The sequence below is a fragment of the Fundulus heteroclitus genome, unplaced genomic scaffold (assembly GCF_011125445.2).
Source record: "Fundulus heteroclitus isolate FHET01 unplaced genomic scaffold, MU-UCD_Fhet_4.1 scaffold_28, whole genome shotgun sequence".
Lineage (NCBI taxonomy): Eukaryota > Metazoa > Chordata > Actinopteri > Cyprinodontiformes > Fundulidae > Fundulus > Fundulus heteroclitus.
The window spans coordinates 5097376-5112458 of NW_023396689.1; the positions used below are offsets into that span (position 1 = coordinate 5097376).

The 15083-nt window shown below is 41.4% G+C and overlaps 1 protein-coding gene and 1 long non-coding RNA gene across 4 annotated transcripts in view; one reads left to right on the plus strand and one right to left on the minus strand.

The window, feature by feature from the left end:
• LOC105935718 overlaps nucleotides 1–1014 on the plus strand; it is a 4049-nt gene extending 3035 nt beyond the window's left edge. Inside the window, exons 3-5 of one of the 2 annotated variants that reach the window (XR_002428982.2) lie at nucleotides 298–362; nucleotides 544–604; nucleotides 848–1014. This is a non-coding gene — a long non-coding RNA (uncharacterized LOC105935718). The remainder of the gene's footprint in view (nucleotides 1–297; nucleotides 363–543; nucleotides 605–847) is intronic. The other variant, XR_002428983.2, reaches the window with a different exon arrangement.
• Nucleotides 1015–5857: 4843 nt separating this feature from the next.
• The window catches only part of LOC110367139 (NLR family CARD domain-containing protein 3-like), a 47124-nt gene continuing 37898 nt past the window's right edge, over nucleotides 5858–15083 (minus strand). For both annotated transcript variants that reach the window (XM_036130124.1, XM_036130123.1), the window contains exon 9: nucleotides 5858–8380. In XM_036130124.1, the coding sequence (XP_035986017.1) occupies nucleotides 7809–8380 (572 nt within the window). In that variant the 3' untranslated portion in view covers nucleotides 5858–7808. The remainder of the gene's footprint in view (nucleotides 8381–15083) is intronic.

The window sequence follows — 15083 nt, forward strand, 5'->3', positions numbered from 1 at the left end:
TCCTCCAGCTTTCGGAGTGCTCTGCTTCAGCACGCCACGGTCAATAACTGAATCTAGCAGGACTCTGGAGAGACTGGCTGTCTATCACTCAGCCATTAGGTGTGTGTGTGTGTGTGTGTGTGTGTGTGTGTGTGTGTGTGTGTGTGTGTGTGTGTGTGTGTGCGCGCTGGAACAGAGCAGCACAGCGGTCCTCAGACTGGAGGTTGCATCCCTGCTCCAGATGTTTTACTAAAGGCAGAGTTGACATCTTTTGTTGGACCATGGAAGATGTTGTGAACATGAATCATGTTGTTGCAGGTGGAGCCTCTGCTTCCTTCGTCCTGGCTGTCCCGCTGCTGCTTCCCACCCCAGACCGGCAGCAGGTCAGTGTGAGGAAATGTTCTGGTCAGATTAAAGCTGGGCTGCACGCCGTGATGACGGAATTTAACACATTATGCTGACTAAAGCCGTGGTGAAAGCAAACCCTGAGCAGGACGGCCTGTCGCCACAGATCCTGTCCACACTTCAGGCATTAAACCCACTGACTGCTTTTTCCTCCCTCAGCAGGAAGAGCTGCTGACCAGCAGGGGGCGGCAGCTGCCCAGGCTGGGGCTCAGACTGACAGGTGGGTCAGACGTGTTTGATGAACAAATGTTGGCCCAATCTTGTACTGCCATGGCAGAGACCCCTTCTCTCTGCTGTGGAATCATGGTATTGGGAGAGAAACTCAGGACTTTGGCACAGGTTTAAGTAAAACCAGTTTACCAAAATCTGACTGAAGACCTGAAACATCTAGCTTGTAAAAAACTGCATTGATTGTTCAAAATGGAAGTTGAAATGCTGACATCTGTATGTTCTGTGCCTGCAGGCTGATCTGCATGAACGGAAGAGCTGATTAATGCCCTGCTCAGCCCCACACCTTGTTCTGTTTGCTCAACCTGACTCAAGACTCAACTACACATTATTCCACTGTGTAAATGTGAAAGCCATCATGAAATGAACCATCCTGGACATTAAATTGTTTTGGTGACTGTCCTTTCTTGCACTTCCATTATTTCTAACTTCAAACATGAAGAATAAGCTCAAATTTAATAAAACGGTAAGGTTGACTGGGTATTAGTGCTTCATGGTGCTAATGGTAAATGCTTGCTTGGTTTAGTACATAGATTTTGCCAGCGGGGACCTAATGGCATGACTAAAATGGTGCATTTTGGTTACTCTTTACTAAAATCACAGTAGTGGAAATCTGGAAATCAACGTGATGTTAATTTAACTAATGTGTTAAGGGGATGGTTGCTTTCATAATTCATTTCAAAAATGATATAAAAGGTAAGTTTAATATTAACATGACTGATGTTATAGGGGGTTCTTCATCCAGTTGTAGATGGCAGGAAGGACCTCCTGTAGCTGTCTTGCAGCTGATCTGGAGAAGCCACTGACTGAAGGCACTGTTCAACAGTCTGCTCAGGTTGTCCATAATGTTTTGAGTATCCTTTGCAAAATCATCTCCAAAGCTGTTTCATGTCCATTGAAAACAATTTAGTACCGTGCAAATATATTAAAGGCCCATAGCTGCAATACTGGGTACACACATGGGTTTGATGCTAAACATGGAGTAGAAAATCTGATGTCTGGTAGCCTTTAAGTATTTGTGAAAAAGGTCAAACTTAAGAGACCTTATCAAAAACCTTTCACTTATTGGAATGTAAAGATAAGATAAGATAGTCTTTATTGATCTCACAATGGAGAAATTCACTCGTCACATCGGCTCATACAAGAAGGTGCAGAGTAGGGAAGGTGCATTCAATCATATACAGTGAATCTTCATATATACAATGGATCAGAAAGAATACCAAAAAAATACAAAAAAAAAAAAAAAAAGGAAATAGGAATGGGCATATGATGTCTCATTTACATTCTTAGTGGTCTATATATATATATATATATATTTATATTTATATATTTATATATATATATTTATATTTATATATATATATATTTATATAAACATATCTATATACGCACCTACGCGTATGTACGTGCATATACATTGTATACATTTGTACATACATACATACATACATACATGTGTGCTGACTTATGTTCAGGTGATGATAGCAGCAGAAGTCACTACATCAGGATTATTGCACGGGTTGTAGGACAGTGTATTAAATAGATTATTGCACATTGGTTATTGCACATTAATTATTACAGTTATGGTCACAGTTATAGTGCAGCATTGTAAAATCTTATAGCAGCAGGAATAAATGACCTCCGGTAGCGCTCCTTTTTACAGACAGGATGTCTAAGTCTGGCACTAAAGGAGCTGCTCAGCTCCTCTACAGTCTGGTGCAGCGGGTGGAAGGTGTTGTCCATGATGGATGTGAACTTGGACAACACCCTCCTCTCAGCTACTTCCTCCACAGAGTCCAGAGGGCAGCCCAGGACAGAAGTGGCCTTCCTCACTAACTTGTTAAGCCTCTTTCTGTCCCGCTCTGTGCTGCCAGGAGCCCAGCAGACGACAGCGTAGAGGAGGGCTGAGGCCACCACAGAGTCATAAAAAGTTTTTAGCAGAGGCCGGCTCACTCCAAAGGACCTCAGCCTCCTCAGGAGGTGGAGCCGGCTCTGGCCCTTCTTATACAGGGCGTCGGTGTTATGTGTCCAGTCCAGCTTATTGTTGACGTGAACACCCAGGTATTTGAAACTCTCCACAGTTTCTATGTCCTCCCCCTGGATGTTCACAGGTGAGTGTGGTGGGGGTCTTCTCCTGAAGTCGATCACCATCTCCTTGGTCTTACTGGTGTTTAAGCACAGATGGTTTTTCTCACACCAGTCCACAAAGTCCATGATGACCGACCGGTACTCCAGCTCGTTTCCCTCAGACACACAGCCCACAATGGCCGAGTCGTCGGAGAACTTCTGAAGGTGGCAGCTGTCCGTGTTGTAGGTGAAGTCCGAGGTGTAGAGGGTGAAGAGAAACGGAGACAGGACGGTGCCCTGGGGGGCCCCGGTGCTGCAGAGTGCCACCTCTGACTGACAGCCGTGCAGCCGCACGTACTGAGGGCGGTCAGTGAGGTAGTCCATGGTCCAGTCAGCCAGATGTTTGTCCACCCCAGCGTCCTCCAGCTTCCCCCTCAGCAGCACCGGTCTGATGGTGTTGAAAGCGCTGGAGAAGTCAAAGAACATGACTCTCACAGCGCTCCCGGTGGTCTCCAGGTGGGTTAGCGCCCGCTGCAGCAGGTAGATGATGGCATCCTCTACTCCGATGTTGGGCTGGTAGGCGAACTGCAGCGGGTCCAGGGTGGGGCTCACCACAGTGCGCAGGTGAGCTAGGATGAGGCGCTCCATGGTCTTCATCAGGTGGGAGGTCAGGGAGACTGGTCTGAAGTCGGCCGGTTCCCTGGCGTGCGGTGTTTTGGGAACCGGTACCACACAGGAGGTCTTCCACAGGGTGGGCACCACCCCCAGGCTGAGGCTCAGGTTGTAGATGTAGCTGAGGACCTCACAGAGCTCATCTGCACAGGTCCTCAGCAGCCTGGGGGGGATGCCGTCCGGTCCTGAGGCTTTCCTTTGTTTCAGCCTCGTCAGCTGTCCCCTCACCTGCATTGGTGTGACTGTGAGGGGGGAGGAAGGTATTGCTGAAGGTGTGGATGGGTCAGTCGTTGATCGGAGTGGCGGTGGGGGGGATGGTAGGTCTCTGGAGTGCTGGTGGTTGGAGACATGTGGAGAGTTGAGGGCAAGGAGGGGGCCAGTGTGGGGGGAGTCGAACCGAGTGAAGAATGAGTTCAACTCATCTGCAGTCTTGGTGTCTCCATCTGCAGCCCTGCTGGTCCTCTGCCCGAAGCCGGAGATGTTCTTCAGACCTCTCCACACATCCCTGACGTTGTTCTGTGCCAGCTGCTCCTCCATCTTCTTCCCATAGTCCTTCTTTGCTGCCCTGATCTTCCACTGGAGCTCCCGCTGGACTCTACGCTGCTCCTCTCTGTCCCCTGAGTAGAAAGCCCTCTTCTTCTGGTTCAGGAGGACTTTCAGCTCAGGGGTCACCCAGCGGGGGTTGTTTGGAAAGCATCGTAGCCGTCGTGTAGGCACAATGCTCTCCACACAGAAGTTCATGTAGTCAGTGATGCATTCAGTCAGGCTGTTGATGTCCTCTCCATGAGAGCTTTGAAACATGCTCCATGCTCATGCTAAATGAACATCCAAGCATAGCTACGAGCAGCTATCCTTGGCCCCCAGTTATGGAGAGGCCCACGCTGACCACTGCCAGACTAATGGTGAACACAAACTAAAATCGGTCTCTTAAGGCTGACACACAGCAGGATAATTGGTCCCGATCTTTCCCTTCCAACAAGCCCTAACTATCTTAATGAGCTGTCCCTGCTGAGTGTTGATCTGGTTCGCTTGGTAAAACGGGACCACTCCAACCTCAAGTCTGGGATATTCAACACGTTGGATTGTCTAGGCCCAGTGTTCCCCGAGGACAAGGGAGCATGCAACCTGTTGAATGTGACATGTAGCCAGTCAGAACGTGCAGTGAGGGAAACACGGCTCTCTTAACCAACATTGGCTTTTCTTCTGTTAAAATCAGTCCACAAACTATCGGCATTATCGTTCCTCGTCATCAATGTTTTCTCTGAATTCACATTTCATCTTGAGAGGTTTTGCAAGATTTCACATCTGATATCTGAATGATCCTGTGAGAAATCTTTGTGTTGTGCTTGTCATCTGACCGGACACCCCATGCTGTATGAGCAAACCTGTTTTTATCTACGATTCCCCACCACCACAAAAAACATAATTTGCGAAGCCAATGGTCACTGAGAGCTGCATGGGTGTGAGTGTAGGCGCACCTGCACTCTGGGGGTTGGAGAGTGGTCTTTCAGCACCTGAGAGGGAGGTGTGGCTAGTCTCACCTGCAGGGTATAGCAAAATGCAATGCTCAGTCTAAAGCGGCATATTTGCCAGTCACCCCATTTCTCATGTTTTTAGGGGTTTTCATCAAACAAATTTAACATGAAAACAGGACAAAAAATAAGTCATTCTAAGAGCACTTTATAGAATGAGCCCAGGTTTTCTAATACCCTACCTGTTGCATTTTATTCATTGTATAGATATTACCTCCCTCTCAGGTGCTGAGAGAAGGTGAAGGCTATAGTTCCACATTCATGTACAGTAGGTGGCGGTATGCACCATTGATATTACCTATTCTACTTTATTTGTTCTCTCGCCTAAAAGCTATTGTCTTTGACAATTTTCTTCCTTGATAGGTAAAACAGTTATCTTGTGAGTGTATATGCACCATTGTTGATATAAAATTATTTTTTTCAGGATTTTAATTTCTCTTACGTATTGCAACTGTTTTCAAAACATTACAGTTGAGAAGTTGTTTTGGAAATAAGTAGAAAAATGACAAATTCTGTATTGTTCATTTTCATGTGGGGGGTACCACACAGCATTTGTGTTCAGGGCCCAAAATGGCTCGCACCGCCCCGGATCTTACTGATGCGTTTGTGCAGTAGGTTCCCTGTTGGGTGCATTAATGCCAGCTGACTCTGACTTCCATTTAGTCATTTATCAGTTAAATTATAAAACGGCATCCATGCTCTAAAAATTAAGCAACATCAGCCCTTCTCTGACAGCATGGTGGGAGTTTCTTAAAATGATGGAGTCATCACTTACGCCATGCAGCCGTATACCCATCTAGAATAATCCTGACATCTCACAAAAAAATATGATAAACTTTCCTTACTGGAAGAGTAAAGGTATTGAATACCTGGAACATATATTTGAAGGAACTGAGTTTATCACATTTGATAGATTAAATATACAATAAGGTTTTAATAAAAATATTTTTTCAGAATATTGACTAATTAAATCTGTAATAAAAATAAATTAAACTAATTAATGGTGGTTTACAAATTCCAGTAAATGTATTAGAGTTCCTGGATCTAAACCCCACAGAACTATCTAAATTATACAGGACACTGTCTAAACTAGATGATTCAATATGTCTTCCTTATGAAACGGGAAGATTTGTTCAGCTTTGAACAAAACACTTGGTCTCAGATATGTTTAAAGAACTTTTGAATTGCCTAGAAACCCGAATTTACAACTAATACAAAACAAAATCCTTCTCAGAGCACACTATACAGGTCAAAGATTGTTCAGGATGGGTTTTGCTCAATCTAATATGTCCACAGTGCACAGGCAATAATACTGACAATTATATTCATGCACTATAGTTATGTACACCTGTTCAGAGGTTCTGGGTCCAGATATGTAAGGACTTATCAAACTGCCTGAGGTGTAAAATTTCACCTTCCCCCACAGTTTGCTTGCTAGATAACCTATATAAGTCTTGAGACAGCATCTACCTCCACATCAGATCGATCTCTCTGGGCTCCTTTAACCCGCTTCATCACTTAGGGCTTAAGATGCTGTGAGCCAATATGCACACTCTGTCAAGTTTAGTTACTCAAGACCCCGAAGAGGGGGCAAAAAAAGTTGCAGGTCTGTTTAGAAAATAAATTTTTCCATCTTCAGTCCAAACGTCTACTATTATATATTCCAAGTCAAAGGGCCTATCTGTGTATACCTGTCCAAACTTATGCTGGTTCATGATAAATTCTCCAACTTTTATTATTTTTTTCAACCCTCTTCAATGCCTCTGGACAGTTTATCTTATTGATTGTTTTAAGTTGTTGGATTTATACTGCCCTTTTCCTGACCTTCTCATATGCCACTCTGTGTTTACCACCACAGTTACAGCAATTTTCCAGCACATCATCTTTACATTCTTCAAATTTATGATCAGCACCACATTTGGGACACCTCTGGCTTCCTTTTCAGGCGGCAGCTATGTACCCATATCTTTGACGTCTTCAATTCTAGAAACAGCACAATAATTTTTCTTATTCGGAACAAAAATATCAATGGTGCATACCGCCACCTACTGTACATGAATGTGGAACTATAGCCTTCACCTTCTATATTCTATGTATTAGTTTGGTACTTTATTATTTTAAATATATTTATTTTTAAAGTGTTGACACAATTTGAGAACTCCTGGTTTAAAGGAAATGGTGGAACAGGAGCTCCAACATATGCACTATATTACCAAAATGATCTACTCACACATGCAAATAATGGAAATGGGGTGTATAAAATCAGGCACAATGCATAAGATAAGATATTCCTTTATTGTCCCACAATGGGGAAATTTGGCATGAACTCTGCTTTGAGTTACTTACTGTTGTAACATCAATATCAATATTGTTTAATATGCACCATTTTTTGACTTGAAAAACACAAATGAAAATCTGTTTAATCATTGCTGTGTAGAAACATGTTTTCCCATGCTAATTAAATGTCCCAAAGGGGACAGTCCCATAACATCTACAATATAATAAAACATAACAAAATATAATAAAGTGGATGCTAACCAGTCCCCAAACCGTTTCTAAACCTCTGAATGAAAAGTTGGCTCTGCAATTATTTATTTTCAGTTTAGGGTGACTGTGCCCACAACTGATGTTAAACAAGGTTAAAAATCTGTATTTTGTTTGCTAAAACCCTGAATTTAATATTTAACATTCTAAAGATATGATTACTTCTAAAACAATTACAATAGATGTTTTGAGCAAATCTAGTTTTTATTGTATTAGTTGGTGCTTACGACTTTAAATTACATATGCTTTGGCTCCTGTTGAAAAATCACAACTGTTTCCCTTCGGGCTTTGGCTTTTGCTCCTTGTCTCTATCATCACTAATGTACTCCATTAACATGCAGTGCATGGAGGCCTCTTTAGTCATTCCATTTCTCTTCTTGTTCATTCAGAGGGAACCATTTGGAGTTCCAGTGATTTTTCTGACATGTGACACAGAGACATTGCAGAATAAGCCCTAAAGCCAAAGATGGGGTAAACAGGCTCTGTAAATGTAGTGTGGAAGGTGTGGATGTGGATCAGTGTCTCTGCAGTGACTCTGTAGAAAGACAGAGTACCAGAATACCAATCCAGATATACAGCTACTCTCTCTGGAACAGGTGAGTCGGGCGCATTGAATGATTTTGCTTCATCATTATGCCACGCAGAGAACTGATTATCAAGAGAAAACAGAGCCCAGGACTTGTCATTCCTTCCACATCTGCTCTCATTATTTGTTTGCTTCCGTTCCATTCCTTTGTAAGCAACTCCTATGGAAAGCCATCCTTTCCTCTCAACCTCCCAGTAACAGCGACCAGTCAAACCATGTGTACACAACACCCCATAGAGTAAATCCATTCTGTCAGGGTGATCAGGATATGGAAGCTCCTGACTCACAACTTCTGCTTTAGTGTTGTTCTCTTTTAGGAGGACATGTTTGTTTGCTGTGTTCAGGTCCAATCTGAGCTCACATGCATCTGAAAAAATAGAAACAGCAGTTAAGGAGATATTTCTGGAAATAAATCTGTTGCTCAGTTTGTGAATAAACTGTGTTGTTTGGATAGTATGATGGTAAGCAAAACTAAAAATGCCCACACGATGAAAGGTATTTGTCAGGGTTCAGTTTTGATCGGGTTTTTGTTCACTACTATTTCAGTTCTTCCTCCTTGTCAGGGTTTAGTTATGTTCTGGCCTCATTTATTGTTAGTTTTCAGTTTCCTCCTCCCCCTCACTCAGCTCTCCTTGGCCGTTTCTCAATATGTGTTCTTGAGCGGTCTCGTGTGCTCGTGACACGTCATCAGCCTCAGCCTGAGCACTGTTCCAATTGCCGAGAACGCCAAACCGAGAATGCGCCGAATTCCCCGGATGTTGTTCTCGCCCGCCCTCTTTATCGAGCATGCATCAGAGCAGACTTGTGCGTTCTTCAGACTGACCGCTTGCCCAGAATGCACCGCGGCCGCAGCTTAATTCGAGACGGTGCAAACAGAGCTCACAGCGGTAAGTTAAAAATTCCCTTTTCTGCTGCTGTTGTTGTTCTTCAAAAGTACATTTTCAGATCGTTTGAGGTGAGAACATTATACTTTTAAGCTTCCCTATGTGGCCTGTTTACAGAGTTAGTACGTAATTTAAAAAAAAAGTCAGACGTTGAACGGAGCAGAGTGACCCGCAGACCTCCGAGAGAACCCGCAGCCAGGGCTGATGTTAGTACGTCTTTAGTACACTTCTGTCGGCCAAGTAGTGTGCATAGTACCGCTGGTTCTGATTTATTTGTTTTTGTTTATCGGACTGACGTGTGTTGCTTTATTAACTCAATACTTGCTGGAATAAATTGTAAATGTCTGCCAAGGACGACAGCAGCATATAAAATTATTAAATAAATAAAATCTACAAATGTTTTTCCTATCTAAGTGAGTTTCTTCTGAGTAAGGACACGAATAATTGAGAGGAGAAAGAAGGAAAGAAAACAATAGTAATAATAGTATATGAAAATAACAGACATTTATTTTATATAAATGTTTTATCTTTGGAACAGAATGAAGGTGTAATATATATAACAAATTATTAACAGTTACTAACATGGTATATAACAAAGACATAACACCTATTAAGATCTCATACAAATAGACAATGCCTATAAACTTACAATTAAAAATAGTTGGAATGGATTACTGGTTATTTAATGTATTTTTACAGGTGGTGAAAAAAATGAAATGAAGCAGCATGTGGACATGACTAGAACTGATCTACATTAGGTCAGGTGTAGTCATGTTCACTTAAACATGCAGCCAGCTGGAGCAGCTCCCCGTCTTCAGCCGCCAAATGGCCGTCCTCCTCTGGATCAACCTCCTCATCCTCCATGTCTAGCTGGTCCCCTGCCTCTATACTAATTTTGTGGAGAATGCAACAGGCGGCGATTACTTTTGGGGCATACGTCAGGCGGACCTACAGCGCCCTTAAGAAGATGGAACCCCACCGTGTCTTCAGACCCCCAAAGGCGCGCTCAGTGATGTTTCTCACCTTAGCATGCCTCCACTTGATCTGTACCAAATATAAAATTAACTTGTAATTTAGGTAATATGCTGATATATCTTAATCTTCTATCAATTAATATAATCTATGTATCAATTGTGTGTCATTGTTGGCTCTATTTAAGGACAAGAAGGTAAGAGATCTTACTGGCAAGCTGTTTCCCTATAGGATGCAGAGGGTCACCAGCACCTCTAACTCCTGTGGCCATCCATGGACCTTCTGGATGGGCAGCAGCTGAAGGAGGAGGATGATGGTGGCCCTGTTTAGCCTGAAGGCTGGTTTCAGGTCCCCTTCATTAAAAAATATTTGGAGGATTGGCACAGAGGTGTTTATCCTCACATATTTTGTTTCTGTTTCTTCCTGTAAATAAAAAATGCCAAATGTTACCATAATTGTTTTTTCACTTCTCACCTTTTCACAATATAAAACTATAACTGCTTAACATGGAGATTATTATAGTTCTCAAGAAAGAAAAGGTCAAATGGATAGTAGTAAATGTAACAAATGGCTTCCCTTCTCTGGTATTTTTACCATTTCACTGGAAAAATGAGCTGAACTAACTGCACATAATTTATAGATTAATCCCTGTAAAGGTGGACAGACATAAAAATATGTTTTTTTCCCCTTTCTTAATGATCAATGCTGTGAAGGTCAGTAGGTGCGATAAAGTAGCTTAACTCTACTGTCATACTGTTATTAATGCTAAAATTGGGTCTTCATTTTAATTATTTATAGGAAAAATAGTCACAATTTCAACCTGATCACATTTTTAATACCATCCTCAATGTTTTTTTAAAGATAAAAGTAGGAAATAGGCTGTCAATCTTAAAATGCCTACCAGTTGGCAATAGATGGGTGAGCAAAGCCTGCCTTCTGAGCCTCCTCTGCCGCATCAATCTTCTCCTTGCTCGGATTTGCCTCCTTAATTGCATCACCTCCTCTTCAGCCTGCTGGTAAAGCTGACCAATGACCGAAGCAACAGCAATTTTGCTCGTATCGCTCATTTTGCTTCTACAAAGTGTTGATTTTTACAGAAGATTCAATCGCCTCTGCAACTACAACAATTACAACTCCCCACAAAGAAATTCCCGCTATTGCTGGTTTTATACCCACAATTCTGTAATTTTTGTAGATTTTTTTAATACTTTTTAGAAATTAATAAAAAAAAAAACGTTTTCAATAAGATATGATGGTGTAGTGTATAAATAGTTTTGAACGTTAAAGAAATGCTCAAGAGCTGTGAGTGTGATGACGTCACGAGTACACAAGTATACTTCTGTTCCAATACACAATACGTGCTGCGTGCTCGCGTTCTCGTCAAGTCCGATCTTCCTGTGTTCTTACCGAGAACAGAGTACGGACTAGCGTTCTCGTGAATTGAGAAACGGCCCTTCACTCCCTCTGCAGTCAGTCACACCTGTTGGTCATTAATTAGCCAGACTCACTTCACCTGCCAGCCTCCCTGCATAAGCCTCCCCCTGCCTTCACTCCTCTGCCGTAGTGGAATGAGGATTGTAGTAGAGTGATTAAAAAAATCAAATAAAGCATTTAATACTTTACAGAAAAATTTGACAGGAGAAAATCTTATTAAATATAAGAAGAAACGGGCAAAAGCTTGTAAAATAATTAAAGAGGCTAAGAAGGAAACTTGGAGAAATTATTGTTCTTCAATAGGAGCAGAAGTTAAACTGCAAAATGTGTGGCCAATGTTCAAGAAGATGGGTGGGAAAAGAAGTCAAGTTAGAATTCCAGCACTGGTTGGCGGTCAAGAAATTGTGGTGTTAAATAAAGATAAGGCAGACGTTTTGGGTGAGGCATTTGCAGCAGTGCATAGTGGGGAGCACTTAGGAAATATACATATATTATGCCATAAGCTGGTTGAATATGCTTATTATTATTATTAATTATAATTTGGTATTATAATTTAAATAATAAATCATTCAACTCAAAATTCCGCTATAACAAATATAGTTCAAATGGTGGTGATGTTAGCTATAAGCTTATAAGTATTTATACCACTAATGTATTAGTTAATTTGCTGTTATGAACTCATTTATGCTGGAATAAATGATCAGGTCGGACTGTTAACCGACCAGGTTTATCCAGCAGGCTGTGAGAACCCCAATGTAACTGCAATTAGAGTTTAAATCCTTATTCCTTATCACCATCCAATGATATTGTCTCTGTATTAATATCAGATGTTAACTCCAAAGGAGGTTAGCTCTGATTTCTGAATAACCATGTAACTGTGAATTGGACTGAACACAAAACAATGTCTATTCCGCAGTCGTGGTTTTATTGAACCAAAAGCAATTCCCTGTTACAGTAATTCTCTGATTCAAAACAACTTTGGAATTCTTACTCATTACTAAACTAAAACATGCAAAATATATATGTGGAAATAAAGAACAAAACAAAAATAAACAATGGATTAAAATGAGCGGTTAGCAGATCTTAACTTAACTCAAAGTTGTTTAACACCGCCCTCGAAACACCGGCATTTCACGTATCAGCATTGACAGACAGAACAGCTTCGGGAATCTCACTGGACGCTTTGATGTCTTACACAAAGCTAGTTCAGCTAAGCTACCTACAGTTCAGATATACGTCACCCTCCCAAGATGGCTGCTACGATGACGTATGAGGGGAGGTCCTAATGACGTAACCACGCTTACGCTGATAGGATAATGCCTCGCTTCGAGAGGGGGCAGTTAACTGGGAGTTTAAAGCAAAGCCCGCGACTTGCTCGGACAAAAGATTAAATCGATAAGAAGAGCGGAAAGAGAGAGGGGGGGAAAGCAGGGGAAAAGATGAAAATAAATGAAGCAGTAACCCACGGCGGGGTTATTGATGAATCACAAATCAAACACAGCAAATCAATTGTAAAATGCATGCACATACAAAGAAAATGTTCAGCAAAATAATTCCAACTTCGTCGTGGAATAAAAGCATTAACCAACACCTACAAAGTTCTACGCCTGCCCAGGCACTTCTAAACACCCTGTTGGTGAAACAGAAATAAAAGGGGAAAAACCCCGTTACTTTGAGGTGCCTCGGGGCTGGATTTGGAGCGCTCCGAGTGTTGCGGCTTTCTGGACGCGTCTTGACGAGCGCAGTTTTCCGCAGGCTGCGGCGGGACGGGGAAAAAGCTCCTTCGTTTCTTCCTCCGGGTTCGGTCGCTTTGTTGGCCAGACAAAGCGGGGTCCTCTTCGATCACTGGGAGATGCGGCGTCTCTCAGTCTTTTGATCAGAGGGAATTTAAAAGTACTTATTTAAGTCGACCTCCTGTTATAACAAGCAGGGAATAACCGTTGCGTCGAAAAATCTCGGTCCAGCGAGCAATCGAACACGTGGCGGGGAATCACCCCAACGGAAACAGCTGTGTCTTCTCGGGTTGGCTAACAGCCAGGGAAGAAGAAAGATTTTCGTGGGTGATCGGCTTTTATAGCCATCACCATAGCAACCTTATCTTGATCGGCGGCCATTTTGCCGTGTTGCGTGATGGGAGTTGGTGGCCATTTTGACCACATTGCATGATGGGAGTTGGTGGCCATTTTGACCACATGAGTTGGTGGCCATTTTGACCACATTGCATCATGGGTAACGCAGTCCGTTACGTCCCGAATGCGGTGCCCGCTTTCTGTCACGTCTGAACTGGCACAACACATAGGAATAAAAAAAAAAAAAACTCAAAAAATTTATTATTTACAAAAAGAAAGATCGGTTTCAGCATTAGATAAAGAAATAAGTATGAATGAAATAAAAACAGATATTAAAGATACTGGATACTCAGCTCCAGGAGAGGATAGTCTATCTATGTTGTGCAATGTTTAGAAGGTTACCGGAAGCAACATTAAAATTAACATTACAACTTTTTAATAAAATTTGGAGAGAAGGTGAAGTTCCAAATAAATGGAAAACCGCAACAATCCTCCCATTTTATAAACCAGGAAAAGATTCTACAGACCCAAATAATTACAGACCTATAGCATTGACATCCCACTTATGTAAATGGATGGAGAAAATATTATTAAAAAGATTGGGGTTTATGTTAGAGCAGAGGCAGATATTCAGTAACTATCAATGTGGATTTAGAACAGGAAGGTCTACAATGGATGCATTGGTGAGAATTAGTAATATAGAAAAAGGACTAAAAATTAAGGAATTGATAATAGCAGTATTCTTTGATAAAGAAAAAGCATATGATTCAATGTGGAGGGAAAGTTTACCGATTAAGATGGAAAATATGGAAATGGGTGGAAGAATGTATAACTGGATAGCAAGTTTCTTTGCAGATAGGAAAATTAGAGTTAGAGTTGGGGAAGAGTATTCAAGAGATTTTAAAGTAGGAAATGACACTCCTCAAGGGAGTGTCATTAGTCCTGTACTATTTAACATTATGATTAATTATATATTTTTAAATCTAGATGAATGCATTAAATCAGCACTATATGCAGCTGATGGAGCCATATAGATGAGGGGAAGGAATGTATCGCATGTAGTGAAAAATATAAAGAGAGCAGTTAATAAAATAGAAAAATGGTCATATGAATAGGGATTCAAATTGTCAGTAAGTAAATCCTGTTATAAGATTTTCAGTAATCAAAGAAATATTGATATAGGAGAAATAAAATTATATGATCAACCTATAAAAAGAGTAGCAGAATTCAAATATTTAGGATTATGGCTAGATAGTTCATATACATGGAAAATGCATATTAAGCAGTTAGAAACAAAATGCAAGAAAGTAATAAATCTCATGAATGCCGTGGCTGTGAATGATTGGGGGGCTGATAAGGAGTCCCTACTGAATATTTACAGGGCACTTATGAGTTCAGCAATAGACTATGGATGTATGATAAATGGACCAGCAGCAAAATCATTATTACATATAGTAGATAAATTACAATATAGGGCATTACAAATAGCTACTGGAGTAACTAAGACTATTAATGCTATTTTAGTAGAGGCTGGAGAAACTCCTTTAGAAATCAGATGGGTTAAAATTTCACTTTCATACTGGATCAGAATTAAAAGCAGTAGTGAAGAAAACCCAGCAACAAGCATAAAAAGAACTGTTGGGAGTATTCAAAATTTACAAGAAAGGGCTTTGGCTGGACTGTGAATGAATGGGCAAAAATATAGCGTTTA